This window comes from Engraulis encrasicolus, chromosome 10, assembly GCF_034702125.1.
Source record: "Engraulis encrasicolus isolate BLACKSEA-1 chromosome 10, IST_EnEncr_1.0, whole genome shotgun sequence".
NCBI classification, from domain to species: Eukaryota; Metazoa; Chordata; class Actinopteri; order Clupeiformes; family Engraulidae; genus Engraulis; species Engraulis encrasicolus.
The window spans coordinates 54563292-54586517 of NC_085866.1; the positions used below are offsets into that span (position 1 = coordinate 54563292).

The window sequence follows — 23226 nt, forward strand, 5'->3', positions numbered from 1 at the left end:
CCATCTCATTGACTGACTTCAATATTTTTAATGGCCTTTTTGTAATTGATTGGAATTGAATGTGGAATTGAATGTGTGTTGTGTTTCGAGGGATCGGTTGGAGGCTGATAATGACATGTATTTTGTGTTTTCAGGGATCGATTGGAGGCTGATAATGTGGAGCAGGCCCAAGTACTGCGTGATCAGATCTCCGACCTCCTCAGGGAACAGGCCAATCAGCATCAGAACGTCCTGGAGAGGCTGCGGTTACAGGACTTCAGCAGGAAAATGGTAATGGTAGAATGCGTTGTAATTCATAATGCTATCATATTGCCTTATCAGGGTTGCGCTGACTGGCCAATTGCCTGTGGTGGCACCATTGAGAAATCCTTGAATGGGAGAAGTATGGTGGGTGGTACGTAAGGGACCGTATGTGTGAAGCGTACGGGTGATGCAGTGTGATGGATTGGCCATCACTAGGGCTGGCAGAAACCTCATATCTCCACTTTTCAGAAACTAATTTATAATTTAATTAGTGTTAAAAAAATATTATTTAAATTATTTAAAACCCACTTTGAATGATGAAATGTTTATTTATTCAGAAAATAGAGGTTTTGACAAAAAAATCATTTTACATAACAGAAAGTGGAGACAGAAGATTTGTGCTGGTCAGTGACAATATACGACATGCATATACATTAAGTGGTCTCATACTCATATGATACTGAACATGTGGTCTGTTTAACATTGATGTTTTTTTTACATTGTTGTTATTACATCAATGCTGTTGTTTACATGTGGACTGAAGTGTGACCATCTGTTTCCTGTGTGTGTTTTTAGAGCAATGTCCAGCCAATGCCACTTGTGCAGACCGTCAGAGACACGCTGAGGAAGGAGAGCGAGTTCCTTAGCCTGGCCAGGGTACAGTGCACCACATCTTACACCTCGCACGTGTGTGTGTGTGTGTGTGTGTGTGTGTGTGTGTGTGTGTGTGTGTGTGTGTGTGTGTGTGTGTGTGTGTGTGTGTGTGTGTGTGTGTGTGTGTGTGTGTTTGCATTGATCAACACAGAGTTACACAGAATTGCACTTAATTATGGTCAAGGGGTGCGTAAGACTATACATGGTCCTAGGACAGAGCTACTATTTGGATCTAAGAAGAATGGACACAGCGGCATTCCAGAGGGAAATATGAATACCTAACTTGGTGATTAAAACTATAACCAAAGATCAGCTGTCTGCTCAGGGAGATTTAGGAGAAAGACATCTTACATTTGAATTGGCCTTTGTCCCATACCCCCACTACATACGATAGTCTATAAAACTTGTTAAAAGTAATGTGATGAAGTTCAAAATAAGAAATCTAAAGTGTTATGAGAATAGCCTCATGCTGTTTGTTTTCACCTAAACTAGAAACATGTCAAATGTATCCTTGAATTTACATGTTTATGAGAAGAGGTCTAAGATTACCCAGAAGCATCGAAGAAGACATATTTAAATAACAGGGCTGACAGACTAGCCAACTGGTAATGTCAAATTCCCTCGGGAGCAACATGGGCGATTAAAAACTCCCTTGTAGTCCTAGACAAAGGATATGATTACTGCTGAGGGTGTGAGTCCTCTTCAATAAGGTGCTGTTTCTACTTTTGTACGGTCTAGGACGTTCGGTTGATATGATATGTTATTTATTTCAATTATTTCAATAGCACCGTCCATAATTGTCTCAATATACATGTTTCAATGTGAGCCTCCTGCAATCTTACGCTTTAATGGTTTTTGACCGTTTTTGTATTTTTTATTAGTTGATTGATTAGTTGATTGATTTGATCGATCGGCTGACTGATTGATTGATTGATTGACAGGTCCCCATGGTGGGCCACTACCACCCCACGCCGTGTCAGACGGGGCAGCTAGGCGGCCTCCACCAGCCAGGGCTGTCGCAGAGCCCGCGGCCCCCCAACGGGCTCCAGGCCCTTGGCCGGCCCGAGGGCACCCAGGACATGGACAACCTGGTGCTGAAGGTGCTGGAGATCCGGCGCTACCGCCAGGAGATGCACCAGCTGCAGGAGGAGGTCAACTGGGAGCGGCAGAACGACTCCATGTCAAGTGCGTCCTCCTCTCTAAATGAATCGCTTTTTAATATTACGACTCCATGCCCAGTACGAACTCTCTAAATCATTTATATAACATGCTGTATGTAATGTGTTTATGAAGTGATAATGGGAGAGGCAGAACGACTCCATGCCAGTGCGTCCTCCTCTCTAAATCAATCATGTTTTATCACTATTAATTGTTATATATACTGTATGTATATATATTTATTTGTTTATATATATATTATATATATATTGTAAGTTCTCCCAACATCAAGAGCTGATTTTGAAAGGCTAGCCATGATAGGTGAAGTATGATGTGGTCTGAAACAATACATCACGTAATATTTTAGTCTCTTGACATCTGGGAAGCTCATTGAAAGGACACAGGTCAGAGATAGTACTAATATGTATTCCATTAAGTTGTTTTTTTCCCTTGAAGTAATTTCCTTGAATATATCAGAACATCCAAATCCCCCTTGTCCGTTGGATGATGTACAAAGTATTTGTTTTAGATCCTGCAGGGATTGACTGCACTGACTGACTAAAATATCCAGAGTGAACTCTGCCAAATGCACCGCATTGTACGTAAGCACCCAGCAGGGGTTCACAAGTAGACCACCAGTCACAATGATTGCTGTGTGATTAAGCCAGCAAACGGGTGAGATGGCATATGTGTAATAATAAGGATAGAGAAGTGAAAGCCTACCTGGGAAACTCCCATTGTCACTGCACACAACAAAATTGCATGTATGCCTCACCCGTACAAGGGTGCACCTCCTAATGATAGTGACCGGATTTTTGTAAACCATTACTGAATCAATCCCTTGTTATTATACTGTTGGCCTATAGAGAACACTCCTATTACATCCCAACAATATTGGCAGTCAGCCAGCAACCAACTGCCCCTCGAACTCAGTGAGTTGCAGTCACATATTTGTGAGTCACCAGAAGGGGTTCACACGTACCCCCATTGTTCATTCCTATTTCTACACATAAGACATGTTAACATTGCTGCAAATTGTCCCATGGGTGTTTCTCAGAGGTCATCTTGGAAACTGTGCAATAGTGATAAGCTCCATGGTCATATGGCCCTACGATGGTGGCGAGGAAGAATTGTGGCCCTCCTCATCATGAAAGTTGGAAAATCCTTGTCCTAACCACTTACCCACGACTGCCCTAAATAAAGCAACTCCCGAGTAGCTTTCAGATATTTATACCGATATTTATTTTATATACATATTTATAGAAATCTAATATTATGCTGTTATTATGGTACATTAATAAGTCATATTTATCAGTATCCTTTTTTCACACCTAGACATGTCAAGCAACCCCACATGGGGTCCCGATCGCATGGTTGAAAAAAGCTGAAATAAGGTTGATCCCGTTAAGAAATGGCCCCTGTTATAAATTGGCAAGGTCCAAGTCATAATGCATTACTAAAAGCACTGTGTAATGTCAATTTATTGTGGTACTATGGTAGTAATTGGTACTATGGTAGTAATTGGTACTATGGTAGTGCATTATGGGGGTACATGGGTCAGGAGTTCTCAAACTGGGGATGGGGACTCAACATGGGGTCACCAGATTCACCTCAAACTTATGAGGTCACCAGATATTTTGTAAAGTAAAGTAGTCCATGGAGGGCCTTGAATCAAATTAAGAAATGGCCTTCACCCTGAAAGTGACAGAAGAAAAAATATGTACACAAAAGGCACTTTCCCACATACAACCCAGGTGTCTTGTCGAGCTGAGTGGTGGTGTTCAGTCAACCTGGTTTGTGCTTCCATGACAAGCAGTGTTACCCGGAGTGTGTTTGGAGTTATGTTTTTATTGTTGTCACGTAGCATTACTTAAAGTAGGCTAGTTGACTAGCGTAAGGCCGAGTGATATCTAATCTATCAAAGTATGCTATAAATAGTTTGTGTGGCATCATATTTGGATACTGCAATGTTGATTTCCAGCAGTTGTCTCAGCAGGATCTCAGGAGTCAAAGAACTACAGTGTTTCTCAATGGAAGCTCGTTACAGAGCCCGGGGGGTCGTTGAGGATACAACTGGGGAGGCTCAGTTGTCATGGGGGGGCATTAGGTCAAGGGAGCGTTGTGAGACTTATGATGAGGTCAAAGTAGTGTTTGCTCTGAAAGGTTGAGAACCACTGTACTACAGGAACTTTCCCATGTCTTTATTCAGGCCCCATGCAGGGCTCCTGTGAGCCGGATCCACAACAGCTAGAGAAGCAAAAACGCATTCAGGCACTCGAGTGCAAATACCGGGACTTTGGCAAGGTAAGCTTGACCATGCAGAGTACTGTAATGTTTCATAAACTGTCACATCTACTCCTTTTGTCATATTTTGAGTACCCCTTACCTGTGGTCTTTGCCACTGCCTCTATTCCAATGTGACTCTGCTCAATACATTTTGTTATTACTGTATTACATATTTCCACGTACCTCCTGCTTGCGTACACCTAGTAGTACATGTTACCCCTTATTTACTTACTTACTTACTTACTTACTTACTTACTTACTAACTTGCTTACTTAATTATGAACTTACTGATGTATTTACTTACTTACGTACTGGCTTACTTACTTACTTACTCATCCTCTTCGTCCTGGTTGGGACATGAGGCTGCAATCATACCCGGCCACTTATCTCTGTTTTATGTAGCACTTTTCATGAAACTTAAAGATGCTTAAGATTAAAAACATTCAATCAAGTCACAAATTTTCTCAAGACTCAGACGTTTATACCTCAAATAAATCCAAAGAAAATTGTTGACTTGATGCAACTGCTATCCCTCGTTAGAGTAGATGACTTTCTTGTGAGCCATGGAATAGCTAGACCACCAGAGGAGTCCTACAGTATCAGGTAGTAAAGAACAGTCAGCCTTGCCATACATACCCAGCCCTGGCTATGTGCTGTAGAAACTGTTCATGGATGTTTGGGTAATGCCATGCAAGATATTTTTTGCTTTATTGCTTATCGACCACACATTTCATCAATCACTCTTGCAGAGTAGCAATGCAAAGTAAAAGAAATCTCTCTCTCTCTCTCTCTCTCTCTCTCTCTCTCTCTCTCTCTCTCTCTCTCTCTCTCTCTCTCTCTCTCTCTCTCTCTCTCTCTCTCTCTCTCTCTCTCTCTCTCACACACACACACACACACACACACACACACACACACACACACACACACACACACACACACACACACACACACACACACACACACACACACACACACACACACACACACACACACAGGAATGAGAAATAAGATGCAGGGATTAGGCTTACATGATTCCTTGGAGGGTTTGAAGTGGTTGGTCAGAAAGTATTTGGCCCTGATGTAAGGCCCTGCTTGGTTTCTGTACATTATAAAATCCCCCCCCCTCCCCCTCTTGTGTTTAAAGACGCGTGTCCAGCTGCTACACGAGACCATTGCCATGCTGGCCGAGTGCCAGAAGAAGCTGGTCCAGAGGATTAAGGACTGGCGGTGGGAGCAGCACCAGGCTACCATCGGTGGGCCCTTCAACGAGAACCTGGGCCCTCTGCAGACATGGTGAGTCGTCACACTATTACAATGGATATCCATATAGGACAGCACCTCAACGAGACCCTGGGCCGTCTTGCAGACATGGTGGGCATTTCAAGGACATAGTTAAGTGATAAACCAGGCTTGGTTAACCCACATGAATTTGTAAACATCCTAATCGATCATTCAGTTAAGAAAACGAGGACTTCAGCATATTTTGTTAGATGATTTACCACTACCTCTAGGTTAACTTAACCTGATTTACTGCCGAACCAGCTTTGTGGGATATCTCCCTGAAGAGAGTGTCAAATTCTCCATAAAAGCTGTACCAACTTAACTGTACAGTTGAAAAGGTTTGTGGGGGTGAGAGACATGGTGAGAGACTGATGTTTTTTTTTTTTTGGTTTTAGAATAGAATGTCAAATTGGTCATTAAAGCCTCAATAACTACCAAAAGGGATGAACTGTTATAAACCTGACCTGGGGCCACTGCAGACGTGGTGAGAGGTTGCTCTTGACTGTCTGCATAGCATCACATTACTGCGCGAACACACCAAAAGCTGCAAAGAGTCGCTGGACTGTTTTCATTCAACTACAAACTGTGGCTCGAGTCACTCAAATCGCCTCTTGTTGCCCAAATCGCTTTTGTCTCTTCTGTCACTCAGTTGTTGTCACTCAGTCGCTTTTGGTGTGTTTGCGTGGTTACACTACATGACAAATGGCACACTACAGCAATCTAGAATGAAATGATGGAGTGCTGACCTAGATAAGCAAGAATAAAATGTCATATCAGGGCTCAGAGGTCACACTTTGCTGTCAAAACAGGAAACCAGCACATCCTTTTTTATTTGCTCGTTATATTTATTAACAAGTTATGTACAGAAGAGTACCTAGAGTAGTGTTTCTCAAAGGGGGGTACAGTTTCCACAGGGGGGAGTTGGGGAGCCCAAGGGGCGTTGTGCTTAGTTGTCATTGTCATTTTTTTTTTTTACTTTAATAGTAAGGGGGGCATGGGCAGGCTTATGATGAGATCAAGGGGGCGTTGGGAGGCTTAGGATGAGGTCCAGGGGGCATTTGTTCAAAAAAGGTGTAGAACACTGACCTAGAGAGAAGAAGAATAAGCCATCACATTAGTGATGATTAAAAAACATAGAAAATAAAGATGAAGGCATAAACATTTTACATTTTTGAGCGACCACTGGGCAAATGTTTATTCTCGGCTTGAAGTTCTGAAGTTTGCACACTGAGAGCTCCACAGCACTAATGTCTGAAGTATTAATGACTATCAATCCAACATCTCAAAGTCCACTGTTACATGGTTACAAGTGGGTGAATAAAGAGCTGTGCAGGGGTTTTCAGTGTATTTCATAGGGATGTACCGAATCCAAGATTCGGTTTTGGATTCAGCCACATTCAGCCTTGTTGACAGGGTTTGGTTTCAGCCAAATCCCAAATCCTACCGCATGTGTCAGTGCGATGTGATTATGCAATGTGATTATTGACAAATTATTTCCTATGTTTTTTCATTGTAAAATGAAATATGAAAATATTCCTTCTGCATGAAGTATCTCTATCTTACTGTTAAGAAAAGATAATACACTGTGCAATGGTTTTTACTTCATTATAATATATCAAAAGTAGGATCCCCAAATGTGTTCTTGTGTAAGACATACCTGTAGCCTCGTGGTTATACCCAGTGGTGTCACTTCCACATTCAGAAAACTTCCAGGTGAAAACCCTGCCATGCTTTCCTTCTAATAGAGGTGACCTGAGGTGACAGGTTAGTTGCTGGTGGTATATTGTGTACTCATCTTATCAGTTGATTCAGAGCAGGTTATGTCAAATTGGTGCCCAGTTTGTTACTGTCTGAAGGCTCAATTGGCAGCTCTCATATGGCCTCCACATGATCACAGCTCTTGTCAGGAATGCCTATGTGTCGTATTGCAGTGGTGCAGCACACTTATGCACTTCACCAAATCACCATGTACGTATTGGCAACATTTGCCATCGGGGCCCAGATTCTAATCTGACCAGGGTCATTTCCCAACCCTTCCCAATCTCACTTTTTAGGAGCAGCCATGGCCTAATGGTTAGGTGGTCTTAAGATCAGAGGGTTTCTGTTTCAATTCCCACCCTCACCTCTCCCTACATCTCTATCCATGGTTGAAGTGCCCTTGAGCAAGGAACCTAACCCCACACTGCTCCAGGCACTGTGACCAATACTCTGTACTAACACCCTACCGCCAAACTCTGCTAGTTGGCAACTGTTACATGAAAGGAAAGTGAAACCCTATGTCTCATTCCACGCACTTGTGTCAGTGCATTGATGGTTAGTGCACAGTGCACACAGTGCACTGAGGTCTTCAGTGCATAGTGTGTCATGGAAAACTTCGAGCACCATGCCTGTGCCCTCACTGGAAGGCCAAAATATCGGTTGGCTACTGTTTACAATGCACAGCGTCTCGTGCTTGTATTTACATTTCCTTCACTCTAAAGGGCAACAATCACACATACACAGTGCTTGGAAAGTTACTTTGAAAAAGTAACTATTTACAAGTACCAGTTACTTCTCCAAAAAGCAATTGCGTTAGTAACTGTGTTACTTCACTGTAAAATGAACTAGTTACCAGGAAAAATATTTTTTGTGTTACTTTTTTTTTGCTTGATGCTACTGTCAAATATCTTCATGACCTAGGCCTTTTATCAATGGTGAATCCAGTTCACAACGTTTTCAGGGATGTGCTCATTTCTCTTCGGCGAGATGGATTTTTTTGCAACAAGAGCCCTTAACAACTCTGACCCCACAGTGGATAGGGGCAACATCTTTTCAACCACATACCTGGCAATTATTTTGTTGAGCTCACTCGTGTCCTGAGCAATCAGGTTTGGCTTGCCTCCTTCTCCCTCTTCGCTACAGCTGAAACTAGCTGCACGGGGCTTGGAGGTGTGCCACCATGCGATGTTGAGAGGTGCTTAGTGAAATTAGAGTCGCTCGTCACGGGCATAATTTTGTTTCCCAAGGCACAGTATACTTTGAATATAAACATTATTGCCTTTGACTGCAACTAGCGTAAAATTATTCCGGTATTTATTTACAGTTGGAACATGCAACCTCGCGGCTTTACTGCCGTTGTCTCTTCTATTCTTTATCTCTGCGCTCCCTGTGAACTCTTTGTATAGAATGACTTGTGTTAACGCGCATGGGAGCATAGCTGACACTCCGTCCACTTCACACTTTTTTTTAGCAAATCACGTTCAGCTATTTTGCTCTCATGGATGCAAAGGGTGAATGTGAGCATATTAAAAGCCGGCTGGGTACAGAATAGATTTATGCGGCGTTGCCATTTGTTCCTAGATTTTGTCAGCAGCCAGCGCACACTGGCGCTGCAATTCATAAAATTGTAGCGCGTCACGTTACCTCCCGAGTAACGGCGTTACAGTTATGGATAAAGTAATTAAGTAATTATTCCGTTACTCAAAATGAGGCTCCGTTAGTAACGCAGTTATACTCTAGCGACGTTACTCCCAGCACTGCACATACAATACTTGGGTTGGCATGAAAAGGTTGGTGTCTCAGCAACATTACTTACAGAATAAGGAGACTGTTGACCAAACTCTTTACTGAACTGAGGGGCAGCCCCAAATGGCGCCGCAAGGGAGCAGTGCGGTGGGACAGTACCATGCTCAGGGTACCTCAGTCATGGAGGAGGATGGGCGAGAGCAATGGTTAATTACGCCCCTCACCAACCTGGTGGGAATTGAACCAGCAACCCTTACCAGTTACAAGTACAAGTCACGAGTAGTTACAATTCAGGGGTGAGTTTCTCAAAAGAGAAGTTGTTAGCCTGTTAGCAACTTCGGTAGTTGCCAATGGGAAAATGCATTGAAAACAACGAAGTAGCTAATGTAGTAAGCAACTTTGGTTTTGAGAAATTCACCCCAGGTTGGGAATCGACCGGGTCTGATGTCCTAACCACTTACCCATGACTGTTCACACATACTATGCTCACGGTATTCCTCGCCCCTGTGGCGTCCCACAGGTGTGAGCAGCTGCTGGGCGTGAATGTGCAGCTTCGTCAGGAGGTCATCCTGGTGGGACAGGATCACGGCAGCCCTGAGCCCTTCGCTGATCTGCAGGAGAGACTTGTCATGCTGCTCAAGACTCTCATACAGAGGTACTCACACTCACACAGGTGTACACACACTCACACAGGTGTACACACACTCATACAGGGGTATACACACTCATACACTCACACACTCACACAAAGGTAGGTACACACGCTCACACAGAGGTACACACACTCTCATACAGTTTTCAGGCCGACCAGAATGGTGCTGGTGCCTGTGCCCACACCAGTTCGGTTCGGCACTGAAGTGTTAACCTGAGAACCACACGCGTTCATATCGGGCTATGAAATTTTCCGCACGTGTTACCTGGATGAACCTACTGATGTCCACGTTTTCGAAACAACTCCTTGGTTTGCAAACACTAAGATCTGCGACGTGAACACGGCGGCCAGTTCATGACCAGTGCGGGAAAGGGCACGGGCACCGGCATGGTTCTCAGTCGGCAACACAGGGGCATGCACACACACAAACACACACACACACACACACACACACACACACGCACACACACACACACGCGCACACACACACACACACACACACACACACACACACACACACACACACACACACACACAGGGCCACATTTCCTGTCATATCTCACCATTCTTTCTCTCTCTCTTTCTCTCAGCTCCATGGTAGTGGACAAGCAGCCTCCTCAGGTCATTAAGACCCAGTCCAAGTTCTCCACCACGGTGCGGTACCTGCTGGGGGAGAAGGTGGCAACGGGGAAGCCCATCCTGCTGAGAGCCCAGATCGTCACCGAGTTGCAGGCCAGGAACCTGGGGCAGCCCGGCGGCATTGCCACGTAAGCTTTACATTGCATTATCGCCCCTTGCTGAGTTTTTGTAGCGAAGTATGTCTCTGACAGCGCAACGAACGCACGCACACCCAGTAGTGGTTGCCGGGGTAACCAATCACTTCCTCAACTTGTCAACTGAATGACGCGGGGCAAATTAATTGTTATTAAAGCATTTTGAAAGAAATTGGGTCAGCGATTAAGTGTAACAGTGTTAGATAAGCAATAAGCCACTTGAACCCGTCTATTTACAACGGGTAAGGGGACGTTAACAGCACTCCGCTTCACGTTGTGCCCCACTCCCCTAACCCGTTGTAAATCGCGCACAGCCTACGGCCTCTCGTGGCTTATTGCTTAAATTTACTATCCATGTTTTGCTGGTGATGAAAAAAAGTTTAGCGTGGTAACTTCCTGCCACCCGGAACGGCAGAACAGCCATGTGAGTGTGACAGGGGAAGTGGTGTCACCGCAGGAGTGGATCACAGTTGCTCAAGCATCACACGTGGCAACGCTCATGGAACATTTCTCATTAACAAATGCATTTTCCTTCTTGCCCCTTACATTGTGTGGCCGTTATCCAGTTAGCTACTTGGTTGGTTGGCAATGGGTAACACACAGGTGCAGGTCAGGAAACTGTGGAGGCCATGGCATCTAGTTTCATGAGTGAGCATTGTTACAGTCCACAGTGTCCCTGTGCTAGTAGGTCTGGTTCTGATGTTATGAAATTAGGCTATGTCAGTGTTTCCCAACCAGGGGTGCGTGTACCACTAGGGGTACGCGAGCACACTGAAGGGGGTACTTGGAAAAATGTAACTTTAACAAATGCATGGAGCATAGTCACAATGGCATAGAAAAAGCTCGTGGCACAACAAAAAGGCTTGGGGGGTACATGAGACAAAAAAGGTTGGGAAACACTGGGCTATGTTGTGATCGCGTCCAGACTACTTTACGACTGTTATGACTGTGTGCGTGTGTGTGTGTGTGTGTGTGTGTGTGTGTGTGTGTGTGTGTGTGTGTGTGTGTGTGTGTGTGTGTGTGTGTGTGTGTGTGTGTGTGTGTGTGTGTGTGTGTGTGTGTGTGTGTGTGTGTGTGTGTGCACTTTCTCACGTGAACCCTGGACAATTGGCGCCTTCTTGGCAGCCTCCAGAGCTGCTGTGTGATTGTGTATGTGTATTTGAAAGCATTGTGTCAACTGCATAGTTGTGATACTGTGCTATATAAATAAAAGCAAGTTGTTGTTGTTGTTGTTAAGCCTGTGTACTAGGTATTGTCCTCACACATTTTGCTGATTAGGTCGGATAAAATAATCTGCTGTTACTGTAACGTATCATTTTGGTTTATTTCCTCTGCAGACTGCTGCTAATGTTTTTTTTTAAATTAAAGAAATGTTTAAATCAGCTTCTATCAGATTGATTGCAAAAAAGTACAACTTTTACAAAAACACTACCATTTTCTTTGCAGTTCCTGAATGAACCATCTTCAGTAAAACCACATAGTACTTTTGTGGTGTTTACAATCACGTTATGTTATCTCTAGGGTTACAATCTGTATGTCTGTTGTAGTTGGTAAGAAGGCAGTGTGTCTGGCCACCTTGTTGAGAAACTGAAAGTGTTTGTTTACGAACTTCTAATAATGTGTGGTTGGTGCTGTGGTTGATGTGTGGGGTGAGTGACGAGTTGGTGTTTTCCCCCTCTGCCATACACAGAGAGAACGTCGGAGAGCTCATCAACAGCACCGCCATCCTGGAGCACAACCCCAACAGCAAGACCATGTGTGCAAACTTTAGGAACATGGTAGGTGCAGCTAGAGCAATAGTTGACATTTTGGTGGCAAAGCTTTGGTGTGTGTGTGTTTGTGTGGTGTGTTAGGGTGTGTGTGTGTATGTGTGTGTATGTGTGTGTGTGTGTGTGTGTGTGTGTGCGCGTGCGCGTGAGTCAGTCAGCTCTGGCTTTGGAATATGCTTGATTACGACATTGACAGGATGTTGCATGAGATATCCTGACTCACTGAACTACTAATCGTTTCTCTTCTCCTCTCTCTGCTGCAGTGAAATCTTCTACTCTTTTCTCTCCTCCTCACTGTAATAGTGAAATCTAATCTACTACTCTTTTCTCTTGTCCTCTCCGCTGTTGTGAAATCTACTACTCTTCTGCTACTCTCTGCTGCTTCTACACTTTTTTACCCTCCTCTCTCTTCTGCTCTTGCACACTGCCCTATTGTGCTGTATGCTGACTCCATGAGCGTTATACAAAACCACAGACCAATCATACAGAGCTCTGTATGCCACAAACATACGTGCGCGCGCGCACACACACACACACACACACACACACACACACACACACACACACACACACACACACACACACACACACACACACACACACACACACACACACACACAGACACACACACACACACACGCGCGCACGCACACACACACACACACACACACACACACACACACACACACACACACACACACACACATTCTGTCTCTGTCTGTCTGTCTCTCTCTGTCTGTCTGTCTCTCTCTCTCTCTCTCTCTCTCTCTCTCTCTCTCTCTCTCTCTCTCTCTCTCTCTCTCTCTCTCTCTCTCTCTCTCTCTCTCTCTGTATTTCCCTAAGTTACTCATACATTAAACACTGTGTCATTGTTCTGTTGATGTGTGCTCATCTGATGTGTTACATCGGTCACTGGTAGGGGTTTCAAATCATTTCAGATTCATTACATTACATTCGGCTGATGCTCTATTCTGCACACCTCTGGTCTTCTTACAAAAAGTCCAGTATGCAGAAACTACAAGTTGCATACGACGATGCTCTAAGAATTTTACTTAAGGTCCCCAGAGGTGGTAGTGCTAGCCAGATGTTTGTGAATGCAGGAGTAAGCATACTGCATGCACTTTTAAGAAACTTGGCGTTCAAATTTGTACTGCGCTTGGATGATTCCTCCAACAACATCATGGGGGCACTCAGTAATCCATTTGTCTGTTGCGCAAGGTACTCATCCAGGCTAAGAGTGCACTGGATGAAATGCCTGGATAGATTTAAATTCTTTTATATTGTTATTTTTTTGTTTGTTTGTTCTGTGTGTGGTTCCAGTCTGATTATACTGGTCTGTCGTGATATCTGTATTATGTGACTGTGGACCAAGAGTCTAGTGAATAAACGGAATAATAACTAGAAATACTCAGAGAGTGCAGACCTCCGCCAAGGAAACGATTTGATAGAACATTTGACTATGTTACACCCTGTCTGTCTGCCTTCTTTTTGTGGAGTTAGAAACTGGAATGTTTTGACCTATCCCACAATTCAATTTGTGGTCACTAGGGGCATCTAGATTTATAGGGCCAGCAATGGAAGAATCTTTAAAAAGGTCCTGGTTCTGGTTTGTGATCTGGATCACCACCAGAATGTAATCACTTGTTCCTTGGGTCATTACCAACACCTCCACAGATTTTCATCCAAATCCGTTCATTACTTTTTGAGTTATCCTCCTGACAGACAGACAGACAGACAGACAGACAAACAGACAGACAGACAGACAGACAGACAAACAGACAAACCAATGCGACCGAAAACATAACCTCCTTGGTGGAGGTAATACGTTTATGCAAAGCCACTTACAACCGAGGGCATAATGATAGCATACAACACTTGCAGATACAAAGTGCACAGGAAATACTGTATAAAGAACAATAAGGGCAGATGCCAAGTAGGGTTAGTTAGTATTTTAAAGTACACTAGCATAGGATTAAAAAGAGAACACACACCCACACAACATGCCTTAGAGTCTAACCCGCCTAGAGTCTATTCCACACTGATAAACATTTTCGTATTCAGAAACCATGGGATTGCCAATGTAATGCATAATTTTTGTTTCTAATTTAATTTGCTGATCAAATGCTTTTGGCCTTTCTTCACTGGTAATACCATGGCATGCAGGGCTCTCGACCAACCGGTCAAACACTGGTGATTATTCAGTTTGGCTGGTAGAACAGAAAACTTACTAGCCGCTTTGGATGATAATGAATGTTTGACTACTAGCAAGGTTAACATCTAGCCAAATTGGCTAGTGATGAAACATGTGAATTTACAGTCTGGATGGCATGTAAGTCAGCTGTTTTTTCCATTTCTTTTCCTCTATAGTCCATTAAGAAGATCAAGCGAGCGGACAGGAAGGGCTCGGAGTCAGTGACGGAGGAGAAGTTTGCCATCCTCTTCACCGCTGACATCGCCATCACTGGCTGTGACCACACATACGGCGTGCAGGTGTGTGTGTGTGTGTGTGTGTGTGTGTGTGTGTATGTGTGTGTGCGCGTGTGTGCTTGTGTGCGTGCGTGCGTGTGTGGCCCACATTATCATTTGACTTCTTAGTTTGCTATCATTGCTGTGTCTACTGTGAAGCTGCTACCAGAGAGACTGGATAATATACTCTTAGAATCTCTCCTGCTACTGTAGCATCTTTGTGCAGATGGGCCTGCTGGCGGCATATTGCTGAAAAGATTCAGCTACATCAAAATGGCATTGCTATGACATTACAGAGCACCTTACGTAACAGATTAAGATCTGGTCATCACAATTTTGGTGACAGTAAGGTTATTACATGGACTCTCCGCAGAAGGTAGTGTGTGAATGGTAGTGTGGTCATGATGGTGACAACAACATTGATGATGATGATTGCACAGTAGTTTGTGTGATGCTGCCTGCTGTTCATATAACAGTTACAGATACTTTTGTTGTTATTGTTATTTTTATTATGTGTAAAATTTCGGTATCACTTTATTTCAATGGTTCACTATTACAGTGAATCTACCACATTCGGTACAATCTAATAACCAGTGTAACAATATTTAATACCATGTAATATCAGTGTAACACCAATGTACCATTGTTGTACTTACATCTAGGGTTAGCGTTAGGGTTATTACATGGTATTACGCTGGTATTACATGGTATTAAATATTGTTACACTGTTATTACACTGTCCCTAATGTGGTAGATCCACTGTAATAGTGCACCATTAAAATAAAGTGTTACCAACATTTCTACTATGATGGTCTGCAAAAGTAAAACAATGTCTAAAAGCAGGTACTGGCTCCATTTTGCTCTCTGGAGGATGCTCAGCTCCACTACTATTTGATCTGAAATAGTGTTTCTCAACAGGGGCTCTACAGCTCCCGGGGGAGTGTTAGATAACCTTGCAACCCTGCTCAGTTGCAATTGTTTACTTTATTTTTTAATAATAAGGTTTTTTTTTTAGCAGACATGATGAGGTGAATGGGGCGTAACAAGGCTTATGATAAGGTCAAGGGTGCTTTTGTTCAAAAAAGTTTGAGAACCACTGATCTAAAATGTTCCTTCAACTCCACAGACCATCACCCTGCCTGTGGTCGTCATCGTGCACGGCAGTCAGGACAACAACGCCATGGCAACCATTGTCTGGGACTGTGCCTTCTCTGAGCCGGTGCGTTTGATTGGACAAACTATTGTTACAAATATTAACACAGGACCATGCAGGAAATAGCCATTTAGTTCAATTATTGTCAGAGAGCTGGCTTTCTTCAGCCAGAAATCACTCAAATGTGATAATCATTGTCCCTCAATGGAATTATTAACTAATATGATGATGAGTAATATGATGGCATTTTACACCAACTACTTCCTTGGAAATATTGATGTTGCTACTGTAGCAACATAAATATTTCCAAGGAAGTTGTTGGTGTAAAATGCTACATGATACATGATGTTACATTGGTATGTATCAGCTGTGTCAACTCACTCTGACATCATCTGGAGTCACCACGTGTTCTTAGTTGTAACAGTTTTAAATCTCAACAGGTTACAATGTTTCCCCCAGAATTTTTGTTGGTCAAGGTGGTGGGGCGTTAAAAGTGTTTTTTTTCTTTTCCTAAGCTCCTTTAGAAATTACATTCACAACATGAAATCTATATCTTTTCAGGGGCCTAGTCAAGGTGCTAGGTGTTTCTTGTCAAGGTGGCCGCCTTAGCAATAAAGTGCTGAGGGAAACCCTGGGTTAATTGATTACAAGTGTACAGAGTGAGCGGGCACTTTGGGTAGGCACATAGGAACATAACCTTATCCCTCCTGCAGTGTGTTTACTACAGACCTCTCATCACAGTGGCGACGTCATCAAGTTAAACAGTTACCACGGCACATGACTAGCACAGTAATGTTGCCAGTTGCACTGACTCATAATGAACATGTGTGGACAGAGTTGGCCAATGGTCAATGGGGAATCATTGATGAATGGGATTAGCTCTAGCTCTGGGTTTGAGATTTTAGATTATTTGGACTGGACTGGACTGGATTGTATTGGACTATTTTGTATGTCTCAATGGTATGATTACATTTTGATGACAGTGTAGCATCACCTTTACTTCTCATAACCAGCTTGTATTTGCGTAACGCCTATATATAAATAAAAATAATAATTATAATATTATTAAATACACTATATTACCAAAAGTATTCGCTAACCTCCCTTGACTCACGTATCACTGCCATTCCATTCCTAACCCATAGGGTTCAATATGATATCTGTCCACCTTTTGCAGCTATTGCAGCTTCAACTCATCTTGGAAGGGTGAGGAGTGTGTTCATAGGATATTTTGACCAGAGATTCTTTAAGTATAGAGATATGCCAACATAATAGGTTTCTATGGGCACCTAACATGACCAGGTTCCGGTCTGCCTAAAGGGGCGTGTCATAATGCTCCTAGCATTGAATAGAACAGTCCTCAGGTCTGCCTAGGTCTGCCTAAAGGGGGATTTCCCCCCCAATAATAGAACCCGGAAACAATGGGCCAATGGAACCTCTCTCTCTCTACTCTCTCTATTTTGACCATTCTTCCAAAAGCGCATTGGTGAGGTCACACACTGATGTTGGTTGACCTGGCTCTCCTGTTCTATTGGATTCAGTCCAGCCAAGTTCATCCATACCATACTCAGTCATCCATGTCTTTATGGACCTTGCTTTGGGCACTCAGCTTTGTTCACTCAACATCAGGATACCAAAACATTTCGGACAATTCCAGCAGAGATGTGGTCTTTTCATGTAAGCTGTAATAACACAAGTCGCTTTTCATGTGGGCGTGCATATCTTAACATCTTGCTCAAGAGAAAACAAACAAAGACAGCCCTCTCACACACATACTGTAGTGCACACACACAAATACACACCCACGTGTGCATGCATGCACAGACAGACAGACAGACAGACAGACAGACAGACAGACAGACAGCACCTTGATGGGTTCCATATGCCTTCAGAACCGGATCCCGTTCGTGGTTCCAGAGCGGGTGCCATGGCGTCAGATGGCCGTGACTCTGAGCAGGAAGTTCATGACGGAGGTGGGAACGCAGCGCCCCCTTGACGACAACAACCTCCACTTCCTGGCCCAGAAGATCTTTAACAAGCCCGACATCTCAGAAGACTTCAGCAACCTGCTCGTCACATGGTCCCAGTTCAACAAGGTCAGGTCATCATCCTTAGATTAACCTTTTCAACATGGTCAGGTCACCATATTTAGATTAAGATTACAATTTTTCTGGATTGTTTACATACAATATCTGGAACTTGACACACAATTCTGAAAACACCTCACCCATTTACCACCCATTTTGCCTGTTGTGTGTGAGTTTTTGCTCACCCACTGTGGCAAAGACATTGGGCACCCCTGCTTTAGACTATACACTTTATGTCACTGTAACTCCCTTGGCTAAAGGATGAAGCAGCAATGGCTAAAGTAGAGTGACACTGCAGTGATTTTGGGGGACACATCCCTGGCTGGTCTGAGAGCAGTTGTGACTTGTATATATACCACGTCAGCAGCCGCGCTTCGGCTGGAAAGCTACCATTCCTTGCAGGTGTTTTGTTTTCCACAGGAAATGAGAATGCATAATGTTTTTTTTTCCAACAGGAAGTGCTTCCTGGTCGGCCATTTACCTTCTGGCAGTGGTTTGATGGTGTCACGGAGCTCACCAAGAAGCACCTGGCGGAATACTGGACTGACGGGTACATACTCCACCAAATTCAGAGAGGGCCAAAGTCAAAATCTGTGATTAAGTCGTGGGCCGGATTCAGTATTTATTCAAAACATACATTGAAATGATGCATACTTGCACTTAATACTTAAAGTTACGCAAGTACTCAATCCCATCATAGACGCATACTTGGAGGTGCTAGTATCAGCTGTTACACTTGCCTGGACCCGCTCATAATTCTATGCGATGCATCTTGTGATGTTGCTTTCAAGTCACATTTTCTGCAGTATACTGTATTAATGGTGTGTGTGGGTATATGTGTCAGCACACCCGGGGCTGTTGGCATTGCACACATTCTTTATATGCACCATGTAGCCATTCTGTACTGATAACTTGGTCACACCAATGTACCTCAAACATTATTACATTACATTACATTACATTACATTACATAAATGCTGTTTTACAAAGCATACAACAATAAGCAAACACAAAGTGCACAGGAAATAAACAGAACAATAGGTGCAATGTGTAGTGGGGTTACTTAGTTTTGACAAGTACATTAGCACAGGGTTTAGTAGAGTACTGTAGAAACACATACACCCACGCCCACATACCCAAGACACAACATGCTGTAATGATAAGGGATGTGTCTCCACAATACTGGCCTGAAGGGTAGGCAGCACCCTGTGCCAACATTACACACATTCTTTACTACTGTTGACAAAGCATACACACAAGATGTTTGGATATCAGAATGGAAAATTATCCATTTTCACACATTCAAAGTCGAATGGGAATCAGTTTGCTGTTTGGGTTTGCAAAAAGTGGATATCTTCAAAGCAAACTTCATCAATAATATAATTTCATATTAGTGTATAGTAGAGATGCACCGGATCCTGATTTTTAGGATCCTGCCGGATACCGGATCCACTGCTTAAGATCCTGCCGGATCCGGAACCGGATACCGGATCCTACGAAAGGGTTGAAACACATAGCCAACTCGCACACGTGGGCCATTTTTATTACGTTGGCACAAACATTGGCTTACAGCCACACTGCCTTCAACGGCAGGTTCCAAAGTTCTTTCACTCCATGCAGCGATTGGGGTTCTGATAGACTGACTGAAAAGCCTAGGCGACGTAAAAAGTACATGTAGAGATGCCCCAGATCCTGATTTTAGGTAACTGCCGGATACTGGATCCACTGCTTAAGATCCTGCCGGATCCGGATAGTCTGAAAAACCCTATTATCCTGCCGGATCCGGAACCAGATCTTGATCCTGTGCATCTCTAGTGTATAGTACTGAACTGAATGCAAATACAATAGTTTTAAAAGCTGTAACAGGTTGTACACTGTAAACCAAAAACTGTAAAAAAAAAAAAAAAAAAAAAATGTGCAGCACAAGCTTTCTATTTGATCATGCCAATGTGCATACATAAAATAAATATAAAGAAATGAAATATAATGAAATATACAGTATATAATGAAACATATGTGTGTGCGCGTGTGTGCATGAATGCGTGTGTGTGTGTGTGCATGAGTGCGTGCGCATGTGCTTGTCTGTGTGTATGCGTGCAGTTGTGTGTGTTTCTCTTATCTTGTCTGATCTTTGGCTTCACTGACTCATATACTGTACAACTTGTTTGTGTGTGTGTGTGTGTGTGTGTGTGTGTGTGTGTGTGTGTGTGTGTGTGTGTGTGTGTGTGTGTGTGTGTGTGTGTGTGTGTGTGTGTGTGTGTGTGTGTGTGCAGTCTGATCTTTGGCTTCATTGGGAAGCAGCACCTGCACGTCATCCTGCAGAATAAACCCAACGGCACCTTCCTCCTGCGCTTTAGTGACTCCGAGATAGGAGGCATCACCATCGCTTACGTCACCCAGACAGAAAGTAAGACCTGTGGACACACACCAGCCACTCAGGGCTTGACACTGGCACCTGCCAACAGGCCAAAAGCTGGTAAAACTTGGCTGTGGCTGGTAACAATTTCAGTGTCACTAGTGAATTTGGCAGGTAGAACCAAGCGTATTCTATGTTATGACATATCAGAATAGTGTATATTCTGCACTTTGCCCCTTATGTATCAATTGTTTGCATTTAACTTCAAGAAAAAGCTCAGTTACTCAGTTTCTATTGGTTTGTTTTATTTCCATGTAGAAACCCATGCACTAATCTTCTTGCTTTAAGGACCTCTCTTTGGAGGTTAGATGTACAGCGTCATGATGATAAAAAAGTTAACTTACAGGAAATGTAGGTTACCTTCTCTTCTATTAGATAATTGACCATTTCCTTCATGTTATTGTAACCTGGTTTACTACTGAGTCAGGTTCTTGGAATACTCCCCTGGCTAAGTACTTATCTGTGAGCAGGTTTGCTACTTCATGTAGGTTAACTTCGCCAGGTTTATCACTTAATTCTGTTATTGGAGTAGTACCCAGTGTTCAGTTGTTTGTTTGTTGGTTTGTTTGTTTGTTTGTTTGTTTGTTTGTTTGTTTAAAAACCCTTTAGCGCAGAGCCACTGTTTACTTTTCTGAAAGACTAGTAGGCCTATACTGTCATTATATGCCGTGGAGCAAAACTATGTCATTGCATTAAAATTCAGACTATTTTTTACCGTTTGTGTTGAAAAGGCTAATTGGTCCTATCGAATTATAGCAATTTTACACATTTATATATACATTACTTGGTAGTTTAAGAACCAAGAGGGCATCTGATATTAAAAAAAGGCTTGAAAAAGGCACATGATGTACGGTGCATGTAAAACTTGTTGTTTTTATGAGGGTGGAGCCCATCTTGGCAGTGTGCCAGCTAGTAGAACAAGAAAGGCAGCTTGACTATACAGCTAGGCATTTGCATAATATGACAGCTGTGAGTGGCATGGTTGTAGTGTGATACCAGACCCCATTTTAAAGAATAACCCGGGCGGGGCCATCTTGGGCAAGTAGCCTATGTTTTTCAAAGATGCTGTTTTACCACCACCTAAAGGATAATGTGTGTATTGTTTTACATCGATGGCAGGGATATACAAGCTAAACATGGTGAAAATTTAACTTGAGACATTTGTTCCAATACAGAGCAGTGGTCAACATGGTATCCAGTGTTCATATTTGTGATATAGCCCACTCCATCAGCCCTCAGATGGACTCCTGTACATGTCTGCCAACAGCTCTCTGTGCAGGACTGGAGAATACTGTACAAGCCCAGACATAAGCAGCCCAGTCAAACTGTCACAGATGAGCTGAACAGCAATGCACGAATGAGTGCAAGTCAGTGTTTCTCAGAGCTGCCACTTCACATTGCTTCACAGCTGGAGTAAGGAAAATCCAGAACATTCAACCCTTTACCAAACGGGACCTGGAGATCCGTCGTCTGGGAGACCGCATTCGGGACCTGGACTTCATCACCCAGGTGTACCCCGACATGCCCAAGAACGACGTCTTTGGAAAGTACTATACAGGTAAACAAGGGAGACACATCTTGTCTTCAGAAAGTACTATTCAGATAAAGAAAGGAGGAAACATGAAAGTACTACATAAGGACACAAGCAGTGATCCATTTGGGAAGCACTATTTAAGAAAATGGGTGATGATTCACTTGGTACTATTAAAAGTACTATTATATACAGAGGAGAAAAACATGACATGTTTGAAAAGTACCTACCCAGGTGAAAAAGTGGTTCAATTTAGTACAATAAAAGCACGACTGAAGTGTACTTAGCATGTTAAAAGCGCACTCACACTTTTTGTGCTAAGAAAAAGTATGTTTAAAATATGCTTATTTAAAGTGTACTTAAAATTAGATGTAATTAAGTTGCTCTCAAAGAAAGTACACTTTGCGAACCATACATGAAGTGCACTTAGAAGATGTTTGGCTAAAGTGTATTTAGAGGAATATACTAATAGTGTTCTAATAGTGAACTTACTAAAAGTGTATTTTTTAATAACATATTGCAATTGCACTTTTTTTAAGTGCACTTTGATTATACTTCACCCAAGTGACTTCGAAGTGTGATTTTCTATAGTGCGCTTTAAAGTAAATCACTTTAACATATTGGAAGTATACTTTTTCTAAGTGCACCATGATTGTGCTTCATCCAAATATATTCAAAGTGTGCTTACACAAAGTGCATTTACCCATCATGCATCATCATGCATGTACCATCATGCAATGCACTTCTTGGAGCTAAATTTCTCAAACAGAAATCCATTTACCTCTAAGGAATATCTTTGGTTGCATGAAAATATTACTCATTGTTATATTCTGCATTTATTGTAGGAGTTTTAACATTTTAAAGTGGTACACAAAAAATGGCCATGTTCCCACCGTCATTATGATGGTCACGTATATGTTCTGGTATATATAGACTCACACTTCCCATGGTATCATGGTGAGAGGTAAGTTGGAACTAGTTGTTCAAACAAAGAATGGAGAGTAACCATTTGTGATTGATTCAAGTGATCAATTGCAGGAAGGTGGATCAAGATTAAAATAAAGTGATATGTGTATCTGAAATCTCTGTAACAATGCAATGATTGTAAATGTCAGTCGTGCTAGGCATGCATACTGTATCACTACTGTGACATGTGGCTGTGTGTAATGTACAAGCTCTGAGAACCAGCATGGATTGTAGTATTACATTTATATTATTCGTTGTACTTGGGAGTGTACTGTAAATATACTTCA

General features: G+C 42.8%; 1 protein-coding gene across 4 annotated transcripts in view; it reads left to right on the top strand.

Annotated features, from left to right (window-relative positions):
* stat6 (signal transducer and activator of transcription 6, interleukin-4 induced) overlaps window positions 1-23226 on the top strand; it is a 40016-nt gene that overhangs the window by 11375 nt on the left and 5415 nt on the right. For all 4 annotated transcript variants that reach the window (XM_063209374.1, XM_063209375.1, XM_063209372.1 and 1 more), the window contains 14 exons: window positions 135-270; window positions 820-900; window positions 1839-2082; window positions 4265-4359; window positions 5486-5634; window positions 9647-9781; window positions 10369-10545; window positions 12242-12329; window positions 14688-14810; window positions 15913-16005; window positions 17832-18035; window positions 18482-18576; window positions 20300-20433; window positions 21851-22000. In XM_063209374.1, coding sequence (XP_063065444.1) covers window positions 135-270; window positions 820-900; window positions 1839-2082; window positions 4265-4359; window positions 5486-5634; window positions 9647-9781; window positions 10369-10545; window positions 12242-12329; window positions 14688-14810; window positions 15913-16005; window positions 17832-18035; window positions 18482-18576; window positions 20300-20433; window positions 21851-22000 — 1904 coding nt within the window. The remainder of the gene's footprint in view (window positions 1-134; window positions 271-819; window positions 901-1838; window positions 2083-4264; window positions 4360-5485; window positions 5635-9646; window positions 9782-10368; window positions 10546-12241; window positions 12330-14687; window positions 14811-15912; window positions 16006-17831; window positions 18036-18481; window positions 18577-20299; window positions 20434-21850; window positions 22001-23226) is intronic.